General features: G+C 51.0%; 1 protein-coding gene across 2 annotated transcripts in view; it reads right to left on the bottom strand.

The window, feature by feature from the left end:
- The window catches only part of TAF2 (TATA-box binding protein associated factor 2), a 948,796-nt gene that overhangs the window by 552,935 nt on the left and 371,732 nt on the right, over positions 1 to 24,129 (bottom strand). For both annotated transcript variants that reach the window (XM_085605048.1, XM_085605049.1), the window contains exon 16: positions 20,618 to 20,870. In XM_085605048.1, coding sequence (XP_085461174.1) covers positions 20,618 to 20,870 — 253 coding nt within the window. The remainder of the gene's footprint in view (positions 1 to 20,617; positions 20,871 to 24,129) is intronic.

Here is a 24,129-nt window from a genome sequence, read left to right as displayed (position 1 = left end):
GGACCCAGAAAATTTTCTTGCCCAGCATCTCTGCGCGCCGGGGGGCTGTACCACGTGACTCCGCCCCGACGTCCTCCGCGGGCGTGACGTCAATGAGGTCACATAAGCCCCACACCGGCGCGCTGACGTCAGTTTGCTTCGGAGAACTTTTCTGCGCCACAACGCAGAGCCATCACAACAAAACTGAGGAGAGCACGGGAACAGTGTGCGAAAAAACCAGAGAAACAAAGTAGAGAAAAATAAAAGGTGAGAAACAGCACCAGATGGCACCAAGGCACCAGAAGGGGACAACAGTAGGCCAGAGCAGAGCACCACTCTAAGGAACAACTGTGCAAGCCAAGGCAAAAGTACCAGGCGGCAGTAAAGCACCAGAAGGCCAGAGCAGCGAAGCCATAGCAAGAAAGCGCAAGCACCACTCCGTGGTACTACCGTGCAAGCTAAGGTGAGAGGCACTCTGGAGGCACAAGCATGTGAAAGTGCTGTGATAGAAAAATAGACGGTCAGCAACCACAACCACAAGGGGAAGGGCCAGAAGCCCGGAACAAAGGAGCAACAGCAATCCACCCCCAACTACACTGCCAATGATGGCCATACCTCCTGAAAGTAGGAAGCCAGAGGATAGGCAAACCATCCGCAGACTACAGTGCCAAGGAATGCCACAACCACTGAAAGGAGCAGGAGGTCAAGGGACAGGTAAGCCATCCGCAGACTACACAGTCAAGGAGGGCCATAACCCCTGAAAGGAGAGGAGGACAAAGGACAGGTAACGGAACCCACAACGAAGAAGACCAAAGGGGGATCAGAAACTCTGACAACAGAGGGAAAGAGCAAAAGTAGGCCCTTATGCTAGAGAGACGACTGACCGAAAGAAAACGAAGAGGACACCCACAGAAGACAAGCCACCCAGAGGGAGGCGACTGCAGAAACCCAAGCAGAGGGTCCTCGCAGAACGGGGAGGAAGGGCGGGTCGTGAAGGAATCTGCGGCTAGAACTGTCTCTACCAGATACATTGTTACCAAAGGTAAGTAACTTGTACATCTGATAGAGACTACCAGCTGCAGATTCCTTAACATAGAATAGATACCCTAGCCATACCCAGAAGGGAGGAGGGCCTGCGAGAGAACACCCCCACCCGGAGAGACACAGAGCCCCAGAAGGGGACATGTCACAGGGACAAGAAGGGAAAGGCCAGGATATCCTAAGCCCCACCAAGGGAGAACTGCCCCACACCCCGCAGGGGCAGACAGCGCCCGAAAAGCCTCAAGGAACCCAAGGACCACCTCAACCCCTAGGGAGAAGAGGTAGTACCGGAGGCAGGGAGCCCCTGAAGAAACACAGACACAGTGACGGAAGAGAGCTGGCACCAAGGCACCAGAAGGCGATAACAGCAGGCCAGAGCAGGAAAAAAGCAGAGCACCTGCAAGAAACCTCTGAATGGCAGAATCCGCAGGGGCGTTCAACAAAAGAGTGCCATCCAAAGGAAGGTCCACCAACCGTTCCCTCACGTTCTCCGGGAACACACTATCCCGTAGCCAGGCATGCCGACAAAGGGCCACCGAAGAAGCCTTGGTACGACCAAGCACGTCCGAAACGTCCAGAGCCGAGCGAAGAATAAAGGCCGCCAGCTCCTGGTCATCCAACACATGGTGCCTGAGATAAACACAGGCCCCCCCCCCGAGAAGCCGCCGACATAAGGGACTCCACCGAGTCCCATAAGCAAGAAGTGGCCTTTGCTAATCCACACATGGTGTTAAGGGCCCGCAAAGCCACACTGGTGGAGGCGAAGATATTGCGCTCCAGGAATCTAACCAGCGGGTCTCCCGTGACGGGGGAGACAGCACCGAAGGCAGGGAGGGAAAGGCAGTCTGTTAAAGAGGGCCCCTGGTAGAGGGGTGGAGGGAAAGACAGACAGTCATGCGGCGTAGGACGGTGGCGGTGCAGAAGTGGCTGGGACACCGGTTCCCCCGTGGCGGCCCGCCCCCAAGCTCCCAAAAGAGACGTGTGGAGCGAAGCCTCAAAGGGAAGAGGCAGCTCCCGACCCCCATAACCCTGATGGAGGACCTCCAGAAGATGATCCGTGGGGAAATGGGCAGCTGGATCGCTCATGCGCAAGATCCCCGCCGCTGTAGAAACAGCCTGAGCGAAGGCAGCACCGACCTCCATAGGGCCCCGTGGTGGGGAAAGCAATTCCTCGGTGGGCGACGGCTGCAAGCTAAAGCGGCCGTCCCCCAGGCCAACCGGAGGAAGGAAAGGACAAGTCCGGAAAGGAGGAAAGGGAACGGAGGAATGGGGAACCTGAGGTCCTTCCAGCGAAGACTGCGGGCGCGGCGGCGTAGAGCCGGGAAAAACTACACGACGCGGCGGCCCGTCTCCGGAGAAGATGAAACCAACAACCGCCGAACCTCTGGAGAAGAGGGGGCGTCCGAAGACGACTCAACGACCCGACACCGGCCCGGCGCCGTAGAGTCCACGACCGGCATCAGGTCAACGTCGACCTCCGCCACAACGCGCGGCGCAGGAGACCGGAGCTGGGTCGGAGCCGGGGCGGCTCTCCGATGAGACAGCCGCCTGCGTGGAGGGACGAGGGGGGCCCGGGGACACGTCCCGACCCCTAGCCGGCCCCTGCGGTGTCGCCAGGGCCAGCAGTCACCGGTGCCTGAGCGGCGTCACCTCGGACAAGGCCGCTGCCTGCCCAGAGGACTGAGGGAGACTCAAGGACACGCCCGGAGTCCCGGCAACCTCCCACGACACCACAGGGACCCCCGCGGGGGTTTGCGGCGAGGCAGTGGCACCCGGGTCCAAAGGAGGGAACCGCGAAAGGCTGCACCCTGACGGCCCCACATCCTCCGAACCTGGATCCGAACCTGTCGGCGCTGGTGCCGCCGCTGACAACGCAGAAGTTCCCGCACGCTGCAAGGGATCCGCAGACGTCCCAGGAAGAGAAGGAGGAGAAGGAAGAGCCAAAGAGGCCTGCAAGGCCGCCGCATAGGCCTCCATCTGGGCTCTGGTCACCCCTGCGCCGGGAAACGGCGGATAGGATGGCGATGCACGGGCCGCACCACCCGCGGAGAACCCACGCCCCGAACAGGCCGGGTACCGGGCCTCGGGGACAAACTGCGACACTTACCAACAGGTGAGCGACGCCCTTGTGGCCTGGGAGAAGGACGATGTCGGAGACGGAGGCGGCGGTTCTTAAAGCCGTCCGCGGGGAGCTTCGTCCGGTGCTCTCGCCGGGACTTCGGCTTCATTTGCTGACACGCCTCACAATACTTGGAGTCGTGGTGTCGCCCCAAACACCACATGCAGATGGGGTGAGGATCCGTCACCGATATCTGGCGCGCGCAATACGAGCACGTCTTGAAGCCCGAAGGCATTCGCACACTGTACCCAAGAAAAACGCCCAAAGCCGGAAAAGAAGGCCTGAAACAGGCCAGGAACACGATCTGGGACTGCGTTGTACGCGGAAAAAGAAGAAAACTGACGTCAGCGTGCAGGGTGGGGCTTATGTGACCTCGCTGACGTCACGCCCGCGGAGGACGTCGGGGCAGAGTCACGTGGTACAGCCCCCGGCGCGCAGAGATGCTGGGCAAGAAAGATTTCAGGGGTCCAGTCTCACGCCTGGGGATAATTCTACGTTAAGGAATCTGTGGCTAGTAGTCTCTATCAGATCCTACTGTTCCTAAAGGGGATGGTAAGTATATCACATAATGTGGTCGCACAACCACACCATATAATATACCCCATTTCATCACATTAGGGAATATAGGCAATTGTATAACTTGTGGAGAGATGCAACCCGACATCAAACTGAAAAATATCTGGATGAGATTGCTTTCGCAACATAATTAACCTATATCTATGGAAGAGATATATCAACTGAGAGCCTAGAAGACAGCAAAGCGTCAGGCTTAGGCAGCCTATTGTCTACTTCTATAAAGCCTATAAAAATATATTAGCTGTATACCTTCTTGATGTTTCCATAAGGCTCTGAAATATGGCGAGTTATACCCCTCCCCCCTCACTGCTGAAGGCTATTATTTCAGTGCTCTTGAAGCTGGGTAAGCCTCTAGTAAATGTGCATCATATCGCCCACATTCACTACTTAACGTGGACAATAAGACCCTGGCAATGGTGGCAGGGAACCATATGTCCTTACTGATGCAAATATCATCTCTCCTATTCAAATGAGTTTTAACCCACATTGATCGATCTGCGGCAGTTAACTTGCGTACTGTGTTTGTGGTTTTACGCCATCTAAACCCTGAACAGCAGGTTGCAGAAATCCTTTTGAGATCAGAGAAATCCTACGACAATCAAAACCATGGCGTGGGGAAATTGTGTTTTGCAGTTTATATACAGGTTAGACATCAAATCAGTTTGTGCAAATAGTTTCATGTTGATGTGTTTCTGGTGGCTGGAGGTCTAGACAGGGTTACCATGTCACCCTTGCGTTTTGAATTAGTCATAGGACAATTAGCCCCCCAGAAGATTGAATGTCATCAGCACAGGGGTAGCCATTTCTGCTCTAGTTGCCTATTGCTCTCTACGAACACAGATGATATTCTGATATTTGTCCAATAACCAGTTGATAACTTCTCTCCGTGATAAGAGAGAGAGTCAGATTTGACAGATTTTCCGGCATAACAATCAATTGGGATATGACCAAACTATTTCCCCTTACAATTAGCACAGTTAAAACTGTGTTGGAATCCCCCATCGGATGGGTGGAAGACTCGGTCAAATACCTAGGGTCATGTTGCACAGTGACACAGAAGCCACTGCAAGGCTGAACTATGGTCCAGCATTGAAAAAGGCTAGCCCACCAAATAAAAGGCCTCTCTTCATGGCTGACCGAGTAGCACTAATAACAAGCATTGGCATAGCCAATAGGTCTCGCCTTTGGGGCCTTATAAGTGTTTAGGCAGAGCTATTGACTTTGCCAATCTGTTTAAGCTGTGCTGTAGAGAAGTGTGGCTGCTGTGCAGCATGCTGAAAAGTTGTAATAAAAAAGTGCCAGAAGCATTTTTGTTACCTTATATATGACCAAGAAGGCATTATGTCCAACAGAATGACCATATTAAAAAATGTATGTACAATAAAACATTTCCTCATTTTTCTTTTGTTCTTGGAATGTTGGCAACTTGTTTTTGCCTATTCCAATGGTTGTTTGGTAACATTTTTGTTTGAGGGGGCATAAAAAATTGGAGGTTGAAGATTGTGAACTAGTACCTGTATTATAACACTAGCAGCGCCCAGACGCTAGGGGAGAATCAACAGATGGTAGATTCTGAGAGCAGGCTGAGGTGGTGTTGAGTGATGTTGAGGTGGTGGTGGTGGTGACTGGTGCTGAGACGATGCTGAGGTGATGCTGAATGATACTTAGGTCTTGCTGAGTGATGATGATGTGGTGGTGTACTATTGCAAAGGCGATGCTGTGTGATGTTGTGGTGGCGCTGAGTGATGCTGTGGTGGCGCTGAGTGATGCTGTGGTGGCGCTGAGTGATGCTGTGGTGGCGCTGACTGATGCTGTGGTGGCGCTGACTGATGCTGTGGTGGCGCTGAGTGATGCTGTGGTGGCGCTGAGTGATGCGGTGGTGGCCCTGAGTGATGCGGTGGTGGCCCTGAGTGATGCGGTGGTGGCCCTGAGTGATGCGGTGTTGGCCCTGAGTGATGCGGTGTTGGCCCTGAGTGATGCGGTGTTGGCCCTGAGTGATGCGGTGTTGGCCCTGAGTGATGCGGTGTTGGCCCTGAGTGATGCGGTGTTGGCCCTGAGTGATGCGGTGTTGGCCCTGAGTGATGCGGTGTTGGCCCTGAGTGATGCGGTGTTGGCCCTGAGTGATGCGGTGTTGGCCCTGAGTGATGCGGTGTTGGCCCTGAGTGTTGCTGTGGGGACGCTGAGTGTTGCTGTGGTGACGCTGAGTGTTGCTGTGGTGACGCTGAGTGTTGCGGTGGTGACGCTGAATGTTGCGGTGGTGCTGACTGATGCTACGGTGGTGCTGAGTGATGCGGTGTTGGCCCTGAGTGATGCGGTGGTGATGCTGAGTGTTGCGGTGGTGACGCTGAGTGTTGCGGTGGTGACGCTGAGTGTTGTGGTGGTGCTGAGTGATGCTACGGTGTTGGCCCTGAGTGATGCGGTGTTGGCCCTGAGTGATGCGGTGTTGGCCCTGAGTGATGCGGTGTTGGCCCTGAGTGATGCGGTGTTGGCCCTGAGTGATGCGGTGTTGGCCCTGAGTGATGCGGTGTTGGCCCTGAGTGTTGCTGTGGGGACGCTGAGTGTTGCTGTGGTGACGCTGAGTGTTGCTGTGGTGACGCTGAGTGTTGCTGTGGTGACGCTGAGTGTTGCTGTGGTGACGCTGAGTGTTGCTGTGGTGACGCTGAGTGTTGCTGTGGTGACGCTGAGTGTTGCTGTGGTGACGCTGAGTGTTGCTGTGGTGACGCTGAGTGTTGCTGTGGTGACGCTGAGTGTTGCTGTGGTGACGCTGAGTGTTGCTGTGGTGAGGCTGAGTGTTGCTGTGGTGAGGCTGAGTGTTGCTGTGGTGAGGCTGAGTGTTGCTGTGGTGAGGCTGAGTGTTGCTGTGGTGAGGCTGAGTGTTGCTGTGGTGAGGCTGAGTGTTGCTGTGGTGAGGCTGAGTGTTGCTGTGGTGGCCCTGAGTGATATTGTGGTGATGCTGTGGTGGCCCTGAGTGATGCGGTGGTGGCCCTGAGTGATGCGGTGGTGGCCCTGAGTGATGCGGTGGTGGCCCTGAGTGATGCGGTGGTGGCCCTGAGTGATGCGGTGGTGGCCCTGAGTGATGCGGTGGTGGCCCTGAGTGATGCGGTGGTGGCCCTGAGTGATGCGGTGGTGGCCCTGAGTGATGCGGTGGTGGCCCTGAGTGATGCGGTGTTGGCCCTGAGTGATGCGGTGGTGGCCCTGAGTGATGCGGTGTTGGCCCTGAGTGATGCGGTGTTGGCCCTGAGTAATGCGGTGTTGGCCCTGAGTGTTGCTGTGGTGACGCTGAGTGTTGCTGTGGTGACGCTGAGTGTTGCTGTGGTGACGCTGAGTGTTGCTGTGGTGACGCTGAGTGTTGCTGTGGTGACGCTGAGTGTTGCTGTGGTGACGCTGAGTGTTGCTGTGGTGACGCTGAGTGTTGCTGTGGTGACGCTGAGTGTTGCTGTGGTGACGCTGAGTGTTGCTGTGGTGACGCTGAGTGTTGCTGTGGTGACGCTGAGTGTTGCTGTGGTGACGCTGAGTGTTGCTGTGGTGACGCTGAGTGTTGCTGTGGTGACGCTGAGTGTTGCTGTGGTGACGCTGAGTGTTGCTGTGGTGACGCTGAGTGTTGCTGTGGTGACGCTGAGTGTTGCTGTGGTGACGCTGAGTGTTGCTGTGGTGACGCTGAGTGTTGCTGTGGTGACGCTGAGTGTTGCTGTGGTGACGCTGAGTGTTGCTGTGGTGACGCTGAGTGTTGCTGTGGTGACGCTGAGTGTTGCTGTGGTGACGCTGAGTGTTGCTGTGGTGACGCTGAGTGTTGCTGTGGTGACGCTGAGTGTTGCTGTGGTGACGCTGAGTGTTGCTGTGGTGACGCTGAGTGTTGCTGTGGTGACGCTGAGTGTTGCTGTGGTGACGCTGAGTGTTGCTGTGGTGACGCTGAGTGTTGCTGTGGTGACGCTGAGTGTTGCTGTGGTGACGCTGAGTGTTGCTGTGGTGACGCTGAGTGTTGCTGTGGTGACGCTGAGTGTTGCTGTGGTGACGCTGAGTGTTGCTGTGGTGACGCTGAGTGTTGCTGTGGTGACGCTGAGTGTTGCTGTGGTGACGCTGAGTGTTGCTGTGGTGACGCTGAGTGTTGCTGTGGTGACGCTGAGTGTTGCTGTGGTGACGCTGAGTGTTGCTGTGGTGACGCTGAGTGTTGCTGTGGTGACGCTGAGTGTTGCTGTGGTGACGCTGAGTGTTGCTGTGGTGACGCTGAGTGTTGCTGTGGTGACGCTGAGTGTTGCTGTGGTGACGCTGAGTGTTGCTGTGGTGACGCTGAGTGTTGCTGTGGTGACGCTGAGTGTTGCTGTGGTGACGCTGAGTGTTGCTGTGGTGACGCTGAGTGTTGCTGTGGTGACGCTGAGTGTTGCTGTGGTGACGCTGAGTGTTGCTGTGGTGACGCTGAGTGTTGCTGTGGTGACGCTGAGTGTTGCTGTGGTGACGCTGAGTGTTGCTGTGGTGACGCTGAGTGTTGCTGTGGTGACGCTGAGTGTTGCTGTGGTGACGCTGAGTGTTGCTGTGGTGACGCTGAGTGTTGCTGTGGTGACGCTGAGTGTTGCTGTGGTGACGCTGAGTGTTGCTGTGGTGACGCTGAGTGTTGCTGTGGTGACGCTGAGTGTTGCTGTGGTGACGCTGAGTGTTGCTGTGGTGACGCTGAGTGTTGCTGTGGTGACGCTGAGTGTTGCTGTGGTGACGCTGAGTGTTGCTGTGGTGGCGCGGAGTGTTGCTGTGGTGACGCTGAGTGTTGTAGTGGTGCTGACTGATGCGGTGTTGGCCCTGAGTGATGCGGTGTTGGCCCTGAGTGATGCGGTGTTGGCCCTGAGTGATGCGGTGTTGGCCCTGAGTGATGCGGTGTTGGCCCTGAGTGATGCGGTGTTGGCCCTGAGTGATGCGGTGTTGGCCCTGAGTGATGCGGTGTTGGCCCTGAGTGATGCGGTGTTGGCCCTGAGTGATGCGGTGTTGGCCCTGAGTGATGCGGTGTTGGCCCTGAGTGATGCGGTGTTGGCCCTGAGTGATGCGGTGTTGGCCCTGAGTGATGCGGTGTTGGCCCTGAGTGATGCGGTGTTGGCCCTGAGTGATGCGGTGTTGGCCCTGAGTGATGCGGTGTTGGCCCTGAGTGATGCGGTGTTGGCCCTGAGTGATGCGGTGTTGGCCCTGAGTGATGCGGTGTTGGCCCTGAGTGATGCGGTGTTGGCCCTGAGTGATGCGGTGTTGGCCCTGAGTGATGCGGTGTTGGCCCTGAGTGATGCGGTGTTGGCCCTGAGTGATGCGGTGTTGGCCCTGAGTGATGCGGTGTTGGCCCTGAGTGATGCGGTGTTGGCCCTGAGTGATGCGGTGTTGGCCCTGAGTGATGCGGTGTTGGCCCTGAGTGATGCGGTGTTGGCCCTGAGTGATGCGGTGTTGGCCCTGAGTGATGTGGTGTTGGCCCTGAGTGTTGCTGTGGTGACGCTGAGTGTTGCTGTGGTGACGCTGAGTGTTGCTGTGGTGACGCTGAGTGTTGCTGTGGTGACGCTGAGTGTTGCTGTGGTGACGCTGAGTGTTGCTGTGGTGACGCTGAGTGTTGCTGTGGTGACGCTGAGTGTTGCTGTGGTGACGCTGAGTGTTGCTGTGGTGACGCTGAGTGATATTGTTGTGGCCCTGAGTGATGCTGTGGTGGCGCTGAGTGTTGCTGTGTTGGCCCTGAGTGATGCTGTGGTGCTGCTGACTGATGATTTGGTGGTGCTGAGTGATATTGTTGTAGCCCTGAGTGATGCTGTGGTGGTGCTGAGTGATGCTGTTGCGGTGCTGAGTGATGCTGTGGTGGTGCTGAGTGATGTTGTGGTGGTGCCGAGTGATGCTGTGGTGGCCCTGAGTGATATTGTTGTGGCCCTGAGTGATATTGTTGTGCCCCTGAGTGATATTGTTGTGGCCCTGAGTGATATTGTTGTGGCCCTGAGTGATATTGTTGTGGCCCTGAGTGATATTGTTGTGGCCCTGAGTGATGCTGTGTTGGCCCTGAGTGATGCTGTGTTGGCCCTGAGTGATGCTGTGTTGGCCCTGAGTGATGCTGTGTTGGCCCTGAGTGATGCTGTGTTGGCCCTGAGTGATGCTGTGTTGGCCCTGAGTGATGCTGTGTTGGCCCTGAGTGATGCTGTGTTGGCCCTGAGTGATGCTGTGTTGGCCCTGAGTGATGCTGTGTTGGCCCTGAGTGATGCTGTGTTGGCCCAGAGTGATGCTGTTGTGGCCCTGAGTGATGCTGTGGTGGCGCTGAGTGATGCTGTGGTGGCGCTGAGTGATGCTGTGGTGGCGCTGAGTGATGCTGTGGTGGCGCTGAGTGATGCTGTGGTGGCGCTGAGTGATGCTGTGGTGGCGCGGAGTGATGCTGTGGTGGCGCGGAGTGATGCTGTGGTGGCGCTGAGTGATGCTGTGGTGGCGCTGAGTGATGCTGTGGTGGCGCTGAGTGATGCTGTGGTGGCGCTGAGTGATGCTGTGGTGGCGCTGAGTGATGCTGTGGTGGCGCTGAGTGATGCTGTGGTGGTGTTGAGTGATGCTGTGGTGGTGTCGAGTGATACTGTTGTGGTAGTGAGTGATGCTGTGGTGGTCCTGAGTGATGCTGTGGTGGTGCAGAGTGATGAAGGGGAGTGAAAAAGAGAGAGAAATAAGGTGATAGAGAGAGTAAATGTTATCGTTTTAAAAAACATCCATGTAACATAGATTGTGTCACAATAGGTAGCTAATAATAATATTTTAAAGCACATGCAAAATAAAAGCTGTGCAGGAGTGAATAATGCTAATTTGCTATTTGCGCGCGCTGTAAAGCACTCGCAAAATAAAAGCCGTGAAGGAGTGAGTAACTAATGCTGATGTGCGATGTGCGCACACAGTGAGGGTACCCTCGAGCGATGCACTTAATTACGAAGACAGAGGAAAGCCAGATGGCGCCTATGCGCATAACTGTGCGCGTGACCACATGCTCTAGGACTCACAAAAAGCATGTGGTCGGATTTTTCAATGCCCACTTACTAAAAGTCTCGCCAGACCAGTGCATGCGCTGGCTCAGGCGAGACCTAAAAATGGTAGTGCTTCCAACATTTCTTTACCTGTTCTTGCACATTCTTTGCACTCCTTCCACTCAAAGAGTGAAAGTTGTTGCAAACTCTGACCAAAGCTGAAATAGGCCACCCCTATGTTGAAGGTAACCAATACAAGATCAGATGTGACTACCACTCCTCTGGATATATTCACTTATCTCTGACTATGACATATTGCAAAGGAGATGATCTGAGGGTTTCCTGAGGAACCGTAGGAATTCCGGCCCCTAACTCAGGTAATCCGATCCCCAGATTTCACAAGATGGGTATTTAAAATTGGAATATTGCTGTATGTAGACCAGGTTGGTCTCCATGAATTATAGGCATATGCTACTTAATTTCAAATTTCTACACCAAGCATATTACAAACCTGCAAAGCAACAAAGGATAAACCCTGCAAGGCCATACCATGGCCCGTGTTGTCAGGCAGCTCATGCGTGGTTCCTCAACCCAGTCTGGTCTTGCCCCCCAATCTTTGAATACTGGTGTGAGTGCTATCTCCAGCATGATTGGAGGCCAGGTAGAACCACAACCAATAACAGCTTTGCTGGCCTAAGTCAAGTTGATCCCCTGTGGGACCCAATGGTTCACAGTAATTGCGCTATTGTTGGCTAAGAGCAGAGTTGCAATGAATCAGTATAGAAGTACAGTTCTGAAAAAGTAAAAACTGATTAAAGGACCTACCTATATGCAATGACAGAATGGAGGTGTATACAGCACTGCAACCCACATACTGATAGTCCCATGGACATATGGGGCTACTCAGGGCTTATTTGACACAAGATGGCTCCGGAGATTTCAGTAAATGAGGAGGGAGACACTGCTAGAGCTACTGGGACTTTTCATACTACTACTGTGATTACAACACACAGAAGTTACATTAGTAACTGCCCCACAATGCAAAAGAAAAGCAGCTGGGCTGATCACAAGATGTTACAACAAATGTTTGTGGGGGGTAATGTTTGTAAGAAGGGAAAACACTCTATCGACCTGCATGCAGGGCATTGTGCACAGCATAACATATTTGAAGCATATGTAATGGTCACTGTTCGGCTCATTTGTAAATTACAAAACAAAAATAACAAATGATTTGTTTTTCAACCTGGAAAGTGAGTGACAAAGCTAACTTACACTCACTGAGAACTGGTATTCAAAAAGAGGACTCTCCATGATATGTCATGGACTTTAGCGACAAAAACAGGCATTGTAGTGGTAGCTGAGAAGGAGCAGGGATGCCATCTGCTGTCTTAGGCAGACTCAAAACAACGTGAGGGTCTCTATCTGCTGTGGCTATGCAAGTTAGAAACACCCACACAGGAACTCTCTGGTTTGGAAGCTGTGAATTGTGCCTGCCTGCACCAGAACTCTGACTCTCATCAAGCTGCTAAAGGCAGCCGAGAGCTGGAATTCCTGCTGTGTGACTGGAGGGAGAAGAAGCCTCCCATACCTAGTTGCGAGTGCCGAACAGGAACGTTCACTTACTGTGCATACAGAATAGACATGCTGAGTGGAAGTATCACTTTAAGAATTATAACTCTCTGGTGACTGGTCCGTTTTTGTCATTTTAGATTTATTTTAATCGTAAAATAGATTTTAACTTTACCAAATTAGTCTAAGAGTTTTACTAAGTGGTTTCTTGATCCAAGTGTTATGCATATACTGTTAACCATAATGAATATGCTACTTACCAGTATGCATCTGTTCTTGGCATGTAGGGCTGCTGACATTCATATCTGTGCATAGATCGCCGCCTAGTGTTGGGTCCGGATGTTTGCACGTTGTTGTCCTGGAAGAGTCTTCGAAGTATCCTTGGATAGGTGACTCCTCCCCTGGACTACAGTGCGCATGGGCATCCTCTCCATCCTCAGATTGTTTTTCGCCATTGTGGCAGTGATGGAGTAGATACAGAAAGTGATGACCATGCTTGCAATAATTCTGAGAGCTGCAGCTGCGACAGGCGCCGGGGAGGAGGGAGGGCGATATGAATGTCAGCAGCCCTACATGCCAAGAACAGATGCATACTGGTAAGTAGCATATTCAGTTCGAGGCATGTGGGCTGCTGAATTCATATCTGTGCATAGAATACATAGCAGTGCCCTCTATTGGCGGCGGCTACCCGTGCCAGCTGCAGCGGTCTGAAAAAGTGTTTTGAGAACAGCCTGTCCTACAGCTGCCTGCTGTTTTGACTGCACATCTACGCAATAGTGTTTTGTAAATGTGTGTGTAGTGGACCATGTGGCTGCTCTGCATATATCATGCAGGGGAATGTTTCCTAGGAAGGCCATGGAAGCCCCCAACTTGCGTGTTGAGTGGGCTCGTGGTGGAATAGTTAATGTGCGTTTTGCCTTTTGATAACAGATTTGAATACACTTAACTATCCATCTGGCTATCCCTGCTTTGGAGATGGCGTTACCTTTGTGGTGTGGGGCAAAGGCAACGAACAGTTGTTTTGTCTTCCTGAAGGGTTTAGTCCTGTCGATGTAGTACATGAGGGCCCTCCGTACATCTAGTGTATGTAATGCCCTCTCTGCAACAGTTTGTGGGTTTTGGAAGAAAACGGGCAGTTCAATAGTCTGGTTCATGTGGAACTGCGATATTACCTTGGGCATGAATTTGGGGTTGGTACGTAGTACGACCCTGTTGGCGTGAACCTGAATAAATGGCTCTTGAACGGTTAGTGCCTGGAGTTCACTAACTCTTCTTAGGGAAGTGATCGCTACCAGGAAGGCTACTTTCCAGGTAAGGAATTGAATCTCGCATGAGTGTAGAGGTTCAAAGGGTGGACCCATCAGGCGTGTGAGGACCAAGTTGAGGTTCCACATTGGAGCCGGTGGGTGACTAGGTGGAATGACTCGTTTGAGTCCTTCCAAGAATGCTTTGATGGCAGGCACTCTGAAGAGAGAGAGGTGCTGCCTGGTTTGCAGATAGGCTGATATTGCGGTCAAATGGACCCGTATAGAGGTGTACGCCAGATTGCATCGGTATAGGTGTAAGAGGTAACATATGATGTTGTGGATGGATGCGTCCAGCGGGTTAATGTCATTATTACCGCAATAAATGACGAACCGTTTCCATTTGGCTGCATAGCAAGCTCTTGTAGTGGGTCTCCTGGCCTCCTTGATGATGTCCATACAGTCAGGTGGCAGATTGAGATAGCCAAACTCTAGGACTTCAGGAGCCAGATCGCCAGGTTCAGCTGTTGCGGATCTGGGTGCTGAACCTCTCCATGGTTCTGCGTCAAATGCGCGGGTTTGATCCGCAGCCTTTGATGCGGTACCACGGAAAGTTCGAGGAAGGTGGTGTACCACGGCTGGCGTGCCCACGTGGGAGCAACTAGGACGAGTGTCAGGGAGTGTTGTCGGAGTTTGCGAGCCACCAGCGGTATCAACGGTGCTGGAGGAAAAGCGTACGCAAATTTGCCGGACCAGTTCATCCATATCGCATTGCCCTGCGACTGCGGGTGTGGGAACCTGGCGGCGAAGCTTTGGCATTTTGCGTTTTCGCTTGTCGCGAATAGGTCTATTTCTGGGTGACCCCACTGCTGGAAGTACGGTTGGAGTACCGATGGGTGTAACTCCCACTCGTGCATCTGGTGGCTGTGTCTGCTGAGCAGATCCGCCATCTGGTTGTCCTTGCCGGGGAGGTGTTCCGCCATGAGGAACATGTTCCTCTGAATGGCCCACTTCCACATGCTCTGAGCCAGATGAGACAACTGTGGAGAGTGTGTCCCTCCCTGCTTCTGTATGTAGTACATTGCGGTCATGTTGTCCGTCCGGATCAACACGACCTTGTTGCACAGATGTACTTTGAAAGCCTTCATGGCCAGGAAGATTGCCATCAGTTCCAGAAGGTTGATGTGCATCTTCTTCTGTTGTGTCGTCCATAGTCCCTGCACTGTGTAGTGGAGTACATGAGCTCCCCATCCCTGGAGAGACGCGTCCGCTGTCAGTACTATTTGTGGAACAGGCTCTTGGAACGGTCGGCCCTTGCAAAGGTTTTGTGGATTCCACCAATGCAGAGAGTTGTATGCCCGACCGCTCACCAACACTAGGTCTTTCAACTGTCCTTGAGCCTGATTCCACTGACGTGCTAGGCACTCCTGAAGTGGGCGCATATGTAATCTCGCGTGCGGGACTACGAAGATGCATCATGCCTATCAACTGCATAAACACTCGCGCTGGAAGCGAGTGGTTGGGTCTGAACTTGGAGATCAGCGCTTGTATGCCGTTGATCCTCACTAAATTTGGCTGAGCTGTGGCCGCCAGAGTGTCTATAGTCGCACCTAGGTACTGTTGTACGTGTGCGGGCTGGAGATGAGACTTTGGGTAATTTAGTGAGAATCCCAGACTGTGAAGAAGGTGAATGGTACGGGACACGTGGCTTGCACATTGCTGGGCTGATCTCGCTTGAACGAGCCAGTCGTCTAGGTAGGGGTAGACGTGTATGTGCTGTCTCCGTAAATGTGCCGCCACCGTAGCTAGGCACTTTGTGAAAACCCTGGGCGCTGTTGTCACGCCGAAGGGAAGGACTTTGAACTGATAGTGCTGCCCCTGAACAGTGAACCTGAGGTATTTTTTGTGTGAGGGGTGGATGGGTATGTGAAAATACGCATCCTTGAGGTCCAGTGATGCTAGGAAGTCTCCCTGCTGGAGAAGCGGAAGGACTTGCTGTAGAGTGAGCATGTGAAAGTGCTCCGAAAGAATGTACTGGTTCAGGGGTCTCAGGTCTAATATAGGCCTGAGCGACCCGTCCTTTTTTGGAATTAAGAAGTAGAGGGAGTAAACCCCCGTGCCCCGCTCGTGGACGGGTACGACCTCGATAGCGCCTTTTAGAAGCATACTTTCTACCTCTTGCTGTAAGAGCGTCAAGTGCTCTGAGGACATAGGACGGTTTCTTGGTGGTATTGTGGGTGGAGTGGAAGTTAACTCCAGACAGTAACCGTATTTTATAATATCTTTGACCCACCTGTCCGTGGTGATGGAGTTCCACGTGGACAGGAACCGTTGTAGCCTTCCCCCGACAGGTGTTATGTGGTCGGGAGGAAGGGAGAGGGCGTCACTGCTTGTTCTTGGGGGAGGACCTGGTGTTGCCGTAGCCACGTCCTCTGCCCTTGGTACTGGAGCCACGATAGCCACCTCGGGTGTTCTTATCGTAGGTGGTCTGCGTATTACCCTTGTTATATGTTTGTTGTGACCCCTGTCCTCTGCCTGCTCCCTTGTTTCCGGGGCGACGAAAGGAGCCGCTCCGAAAGGACTGAGTTTGTAGGGCGCCCATGGACTTTGCAGTGTCCGTGTCCTTTTTTATCTTCTCGAGGGTGGCGTCAACCTCAGGCCCGAACAAAAAGTCGGGGTTGACGGGCTGATTAAGGATATTGTTTTGTACCTCAGGCTTGAATCCTGAGATACGTAGCCAGGCGTGACGTCGTAGGATGACGCTAGTGTTGATGGCCCTGGCAGCCGTGTCAGCAGCGTCTAGTGCACATTTGATGGCAGCATTTGTGAGTAGCTGTCCCTCTCTGATAAGGATTTCTGCACCTTCTTTGTAGGGGTCAGGGAGGTGTTGAAGGAGTTGCTCCATTGTGTCATAGTGCGCCCTGTCGTAGCGAGCGAGGAGCGCTTGAGTGTTAGCTATGCGCCATATGCTTGCAGCTTGTGCGGCAACTCGCTTGCCGGAGGTCTCCAGCACCTTGGACTCCTTGTCCGGGGGAGGAGCGTCACCCGTTGTCTGCGAGTGTGCCCTCTTGCGGGCATTCGCCACAACGATGGAGTCGAGTGGTAATTGTCCTCTGATGTAAGTAGGATCCCCAGGTGCTGATCTGTATTTCTTATCGATCCTGGGGTTTATCACTCGTGCCCTGGTGGGTTCCCTGAAAATGTCAGTGGCTGGCTTAAGGACCCCCTTCAACATTGGCAGAGTCTTTACATGTCTTTCTGAGGATGCAAAGGTGTCCATTAGAAAGTCATCTTCGATGATATCAGAGTGAAGCTGTACATTATGGTTGTTCGCTGCCCGTTCAATCAGAGCGTTGAACGCCGCAGTATCCTCTGTGGGTGACGTTTTTGCCCCATATAGTTGTGGGTCCTGTGCATCAAGATGTGCACTGGGGTCTGCAGGGTCGCCCCAAGTTTGGTCAGGGTCCTGCTGGTCATCAGGGTCCGTGTCCACATGGTAGGGGACTTGTTCACCCATGTAGTCCTCCAATGCATCCGTGTCGGAGCGTGTGGGGGAGGCCCGGTGTGGATCCTGGTAGGGTGAATGAAAGGGTTCATACAGGAGAGGTTCTGTGTCCACAGGCAGCTTCCTCTTTAGCGGGATCCTGAAAGGTTCCAATGGCGGTTCCGAAGTTATCCTTCGGTCGTGGAGAATCATCCTGCCAGTGTCGGCGTCGATGACGCGTGACGGAGACGGCTCGACAGGCGTAACCGCAGTTTTGGTGGCCTGTGTCCTGAGTTGAAAAGCCTTCGGGATTGTGGATGGAGGCAAGCCGAAGGTAATGCTGGTCGGCACCGACGAAACCGCTGGATCGATCGAACCCGACTGGTCCTGGAGGGCAGCCTTGGTTTTGCAGCCTGGCATTGCGCCAGGCCGTACTCGGGGCGCCTTAGAGGTCGTGGCCCCCGCCAGGGTCGTCGAGGCGGCTGCAGATATCTTCTGCGCCCGTGGTGCATCGAGCCGAGGTGCGGAGATCACCGTTGACGTCTTCGACACGTGAGGTTTCGGTGTCGTCGAGGGAGTGCTGCGAGGCGTAGCAGGCGGGACGGCCCTCGGTGTCGGTGGCGTCGACGCCGGTAACCGAGCAGGTTTTTCGGCGCCGATGGCCTTCTTCCGTTTGTCGACTCCCATGTCGCCCGTCTCGAGTTCGGCACCGAAGTCCCCCTTGGTGCGGTCGGTGCCGACACGGTGCGCCGGCGTCGAAGGTGTTGAAGGCCTCGATCCGACTAGCGCCACTTTCAGTTTCGGTTTCGTAGGAACCTGAGCAGCTTTCGGTTTCGGTTTCGTGGAAGGGAAACCAGCTGGCTTAAGCGGTAATGGCTGCCGCTGAACGTCCGAGGCCGGGCCCGAGGGCGGGGCCGAAGGACTGCGTGATAGGTCTCGGGTAAGGCCCGAAGGCGATCCCTCGACCGGAGCCATAGTCTGTGGCACTGGTGAATTCTCGGTTTGAACAGGTAGGCCTTGTTCATCATCGGAGCTACTCTCTTCGGCCCCTAAGGCCTCCTCGTCGTCTCCTACCTCGGTGTCGTCTTCACCTCTGTGGAAGAGTGACTCGTCGGCCTCGTCCGATCCGGGTTCTTGGTCGGAAACGGGACTGGAGGGTAAGACTTCTACTTCTTCGACGTCGTCCTCGTCGTCGAAGATGTCAGCTGGGGCCGGTGCCGCGTGCTGCGCTTCGAGCCTCGCCGCTCGACGATTCCGCAGAGTCTTCTTTGAACGGAACCGGGCACAGGCCATACATGTCGACTCGTCGTGGTCCGGCGAAAGGCATTTGTTGCACACCGGATGGACGTCGATGTGTGGGTACTTCGCATTACATACCGGACACCTTTTGAATGGCGTCCTCGATTCCATCGTCGAAGTAGTTGATGGACAGGTAAATGCGAACAAAGTCGGTGCTGAAAGTTAGTAAACTAACAGAGAGTATCGAAAACCGATCGATAAACAGTACCGACGCGAACTAAAGGCCTTGTGGCCTCGACAAAATTTTTTCCTAACTTGAGCTAAGATAGCACATCCGAACCCAATGGCGGAAAAAAACAATCTGAGGATGGAGAGGATGCCCATGCGCACTGTAGTCCAGGGGAGGAGTCACCTATCCAAGGATACTTCGAAGACTCTTCCAGGACAACAACGTGCAAACATCCGGACCCAACACTAGGCGGCGATCTATGCACAGATATGAATTCAGCAGCCCACATGCCTCGAACACACAGATTTCCTGAAGTTGGCTTCTGTCTTGCTCCTTCACTACTAAGGGTAGTCTTAGAGAAAGAGTGTTAGTCCAACTAGGAGCTAATTTTGCACAGTGGTGGGAGAAATTGCCCCAATGGGCCACCCAGCTTCCTGTAGAACCCATTTACAGCGTGCAGAAAGAAAACTGGTAATTTCACTTTCATATCATGAATGAGACAATAGACTAAGAAAAGAAATTAAAGACCCACTCCATTCTAGTGGAGCTTTTACAACTGCTATTTAGAGACAAAGGTTGCCATTTGTCTCTGTTGTCTGTAGCTCACCCGAGCTCACAGCTTAAACCTGCAGCAGAGTGCTGAGGGGAAAAAAGCACAATACGATAGTGAGCTAACTGAGGGTACACAAAAAAGTAGATATGAAAATCCTAAAAAACATACATAATAAGCACTAACATGGTAGACATTGAAAACATGAGCAACATGGATCACAATAACCTAAAACGAACTGCTAAATACGGTTTAGGGTAATTCTCCTCTGATGGAGATGTAACATAGGGTCTTTTTTTTTTTTACAGCATTAAAATTCTGAATGGCTTCATGAGTTGTTTCAGCATGACTAAGATATAGGCTGTGTTCAGCTGTGATTCTGCCATGCTGTTTTGCAGTGGAGCTTGGGGTCAATGAGTAATGTTGCTCCGGGACTTGTGAAACAGTTTGCTTAATGAGGTCTAGGCAATGTTTGTAGAAGTATCATCTTACTTTTCTAGCAGAAAAAGTAAGGCAAATACTACAGGGACTGCCTTTTATCCACCGAAATGTCACGTGCCATTTTCAGTGTGTCTCGAATGAGTAACGTTTGCTCTATGGTAGAGCCTCAAATTCTAATGTGTGAATTAAAAGAAGTCCTCCTAACAGATAGTACCAATATGGGCCTCTTTGTTGCAAATGCAAGCCGTGCACTTGCAATCTAAATAAGAAAATATCAGGCAAGCCAGTTCAGTAAACATGGCAGTTTTGCTGAAAAGATATATATTCATTCAAACACCAAAACCTGTTTTCACAATTCACTTAAAAAAAACTACTCATGTGACTGAGCCACAACAAATTAATGATTCCCAGATTTCTTATAGTCTACGCAGGAGGTATACTGTATTTTAACCATCTAATGCAGTGAATTCCCAAATCTTTTATTGAATTGTCTTACTATTTTTACATTTTCAGTAAAGCTGCAAAAAATGAAAGCCGGTGCCTAAAAGCCTATTGTGAATTGTTCTCTAAAGAGGCAACGGAACGTTTAGTGTTACACGGTCTCTGTTCCATCTCCTCAAATAGTAAAGGTCTCTGTTGTCCCTACTAGTAGTACACCATTGAAGTCCCCCCACTCCAATTTCCTGCCCCATCAAATAGGCATCCAGTGGTAGGATAGGGCTAGAGGGCTATACAGAGGGTCATCTCAAGGCCCACACCCATCCTTATGTCACTTATCCGGTCAAGGAGTGCAGCTAACCTTGCTATAGGGAAGATTCCATGGCAGGAACAGGAAGTCCCCGACGAAAATTGCTGTGTTGCATGTTACAATGATTGAGAGATCACAAGAATAATAATAATGAGCTCAGAATGTCTTTATTTAAGCTAGGCCATGTAACGTTTGTAGGCGATGACACACCTCATTTAAGTAAGGACTGGGACAATTTTGGTTGAGAAAATAATGAGCAAGATCTCTCTTTCAAGCACAGTCATACCAGATTTCATCCCATGCAGCTATACTGTACAGGATTTCTACTAGCTCCATGCAGATGCAATCATCAGTCTGGTTGCCCCTATTATACATTTTGTTTTCAATGCTTATCTTTAAATTTCAAGCAATTTAAAAATATAATTTATTAACTTTATTTTGTGATCCATTATCTTACCTTGGCCAGACAGAAGCATGCCATCATTCTTACTCGATAGAAGCATTGCTCTTGCTCAAGTATATCAGTCAGAGCAAGCCTGGATGCAGGGGTGGGAAAGGTTTCCAATGCTAAAATGGATTCTTCTTGTGCAACTACATCCCGCTCATAACGTAACTGGTACTGCCACATGAAGTCCGCTTGCTCGAACTCTACTTTCCTTACCACAGACATGTCTGGGTCGATTCTTATCCAGAGCAAAGGCGAGTCCGCACTAAAGAGAAAAAAATATTGCTTTTGTGCAATCTCGACAGAGAAAACTGTATTAGAAGATGCATGCACAATCACACTTAGAGTGACAGGTCGAACATACCACATTCTATAATGCAGGGTCAGAAAATCTGAAGCCTAAATTCAAACAGTATGTTGTATTGCATTGCTAATATCTTGATCTGATTAAAGTTTAGTGGGGTCTTGATTTAGGGGAGACTACACAGGCATCAAAGATTCATTTGAGATTGAATCCCACCTTTTGAACTGTGCCCACTACTGAGGAGGTGCAACCTGGCTTGGAATTCTATCAACTTCTGTTCCACCTACTGTGAGTCACCAAGTATTTCAGGGTTCTGATAAAACCAAATCTGGCTTTCTCATACACAGACGGAAGGTGCATAGAGTATCTATCCACTAAGCAATGACCAAAGCCAGTTGAGACCATGGTTAGAGTTAGACGGATAAGGAATGCACACACAGGTTACTCGGTTTTACAGCCACAGTCCAAGTTACAAGGCCTGTGCATCTAAAAAAATCATCCATTCTGTATGGACCATGACCCTTAAGGATACGTCCTTCTAACACAAACTCATAGAGATAAGAAATTATGTTACTGCTAAATATATGAGAGGACAGAAAGCATAAGAACAGGAGCATGCCTATATAGGAAAGATGACAAGCTGTATAATATTTCTGACAAGGTTTATCCTATATGCACCTTATGTGTCTGTGAGAAAACACTGGTTATAACATGACTGAATAAATGAACTACAGTAAAACGCATTAGTTAACACATTTTATCCTACAGCGAGCAAATACCTGTAAGTATAAATATTTTGAAGAATTGTCTTGCTGTCAAATGGTTCATTTTCACTTTCGACAAACAGATCTATTAAAGAAGTTAGTTTGCTACTCTTTTGATATGTCTTGTAGTATCTGTGGCTTTTGAATCCATTTGTGAATATCTTCTGCGCTGCAAAGTTCTTTAGTTTCAGCCTTCACTATTGGACACCAAGAGCGCTCTGCCTTGTTGCGGTATTTGACACCTGCTTCTCCTTGTAACTTTGTTCAAATATGCTCCAAAGACTATATATCAATAGCCAACAGAAGATATCCGACACAAAACCTTACACGCACCCATTAACCCAAAAGCTTGAACACACCAATCATGAACACAATAATGCATTTGCAGGAACATTGCACACAAAAATCACAAACCGCAAGAATATATTTCAAAGGTCACCACACATGCCTATGTACACTTGGACATCGCTGAGTAGGTAAGTAGATATTTATTTATATAGCTACAGATACATCTGTCTCAACCGACAGCTCTGCAGCAACCGACAATTATGGGATGATGGAACTTTATCACATCAGATTGAATCACAAGAAACATGCATATACTAATAGATAACACTACAGCCTACAGCAAACATTAAACATGCCACCTAATCAGCATTTAGACTATTTTCAACAGCAGGACATGAGGCAGGTCACCTACCCCAGATATGCATAAGAAAAAGAACCCCAAACCAGAGCACTGGCACTGACTCATACCCCAGAAGTTCACTTGAACAAGTTATTTACTAATGGTAACTGTCTTCTAGGTGGATACTTTATCTAACTGCAGATTCCTCAACTTGTGAATACCTCCAGTAGCCAGACAATCCAGAAAAAGCAAAAAGCAGTGCTCCTGCACACCAGTAGGTGGCCCTGTGAGACTCCGATCCACTCCAAACGTGATGAGTGGAGACACATTTAAGAGGCACCTATGCACGCTGACATCAGTTTATTTCATAAACACAGAGCTCATCAGCTAATTGGAAGAACCAGCATGCAGAACTGAACTGGTACCTTTTTAGCTGGAAAGGAGACCGTTCCACAGAAAAGTGATGCAGAGAGGAATCTGTGATTAGATGAAATATCCATCAGAAACAATGTTACCAAAGGCAAGTAAGATGTTTTTCTGATGGATACTTCTAACCACAAATTCCTTACCTTGGGAATAGATACCAAAGCAGTACATCCCAAGGTGGTGGGTCCGTAAAATGGCTCATACAAAAAAGTACTGGAGGATCGATCGGGCAAAATGCTCATTCCAGCAGACCTGACTTTCAAGGCAGCAGTGCTTCGCAAAAGTGTCCTCTGATGCTCACGTGGCTAGCTGACAGATATCCAGGACTGGTACCCCGTATGCCAATGCAGTGGTGGCAGCCTTAGCTCAGGTGGAATGAGCCCTCAGACACTTGCAGAGGCTGCTTCTTAACCAAAGCATAGCAAATCTTAATACTGTAGACTTTCCATTGTCAGATGGTACACTTCTACAACGCCTTGTCCTTCTTCACCCCAGAGAACCACACAAAGATCTGATCATCCACCTTATATTCCTTGGTGCGATCAATGTAAAAGCAGAGTCCTTCTTTGGAGGTCCAAATTATGGAGTCTGTCTCTTCCTCTTTCGGTGGATGAGACAGAGCAAATAAGGTCAGAAGAGCGATGGTTTGTCTAACGTAAAAAGGTATCACCATCTTCAGAGAAGCGCAGTACGAGTCCTTAACATCAGTTTATCTGAGGAAAAAATGGCACAAGGAGGGTAGACTAAAAGGGCCTGTAGCTCCACTCACCAAGCTTAGTGATATCACAACTAGAAAGACTGTCTTTAAACCAAGGAGGCTCAATTGACAATTAAGCATATGTTCATAAGGTGCAGACCTGCGGAAAGTGAATACTAAGTTCAAGTCCCACTGTGGCATCACAAAGGGCTTTGGCTCATACATATGTTGCAAAGCTTTAAGAAGATGCATTACAACAAGCAATTTGAACAAGGACAGCTGGTACACCAATCGCAAAAAAGAGGATAAGGCCAACAAATAACCATAAACCCTGATCAGAGCAATTCTTTGCTTGGTCAAATACAAAACAAACAATACAACCGACAATTTGGCCTGCAAAGGGTACAACTGGTGGGTACTAAACCAAGCAACAAACTTATCCCAGCGCCAGCCATACACGGGATTGTGTGGAAGGACACTTGGCTGCCAGGATGACATCAACAACGTTAAGAGGACAGTCAAAGGAGATTAACTGTCGCAGCTCAATCCACATGCATGGAGGTGCAGTTTGCGCAGGCCCGGGTTCAAGACCCTGCCCTGATACTGCAACAAAGTTACTCCTGGAGCAACAGCCTGATCAGAGGACAGATGCCTTACCTTAGAATAATCCTAGGCGTCAGACTGGATGCAGAATTTTTTTAGCAG

This window comes from Triturus cristatus, chromosome 5_1 (genome assembly GCF_964204655.1).
Source record: "Triturus cristatus chromosome 5_1, aTriCri1.1, whole genome shotgun sequence".
NCBI lineage: Eukaryota > Metazoa > Chordata > Amphibia > Caudata > Salamandridae > Triturus > Triturus cristatus.
Note: the sequence above shows the minus strand (reverse complement) of the source record. Positions and strands in the feature narration are given on the sequence as shown.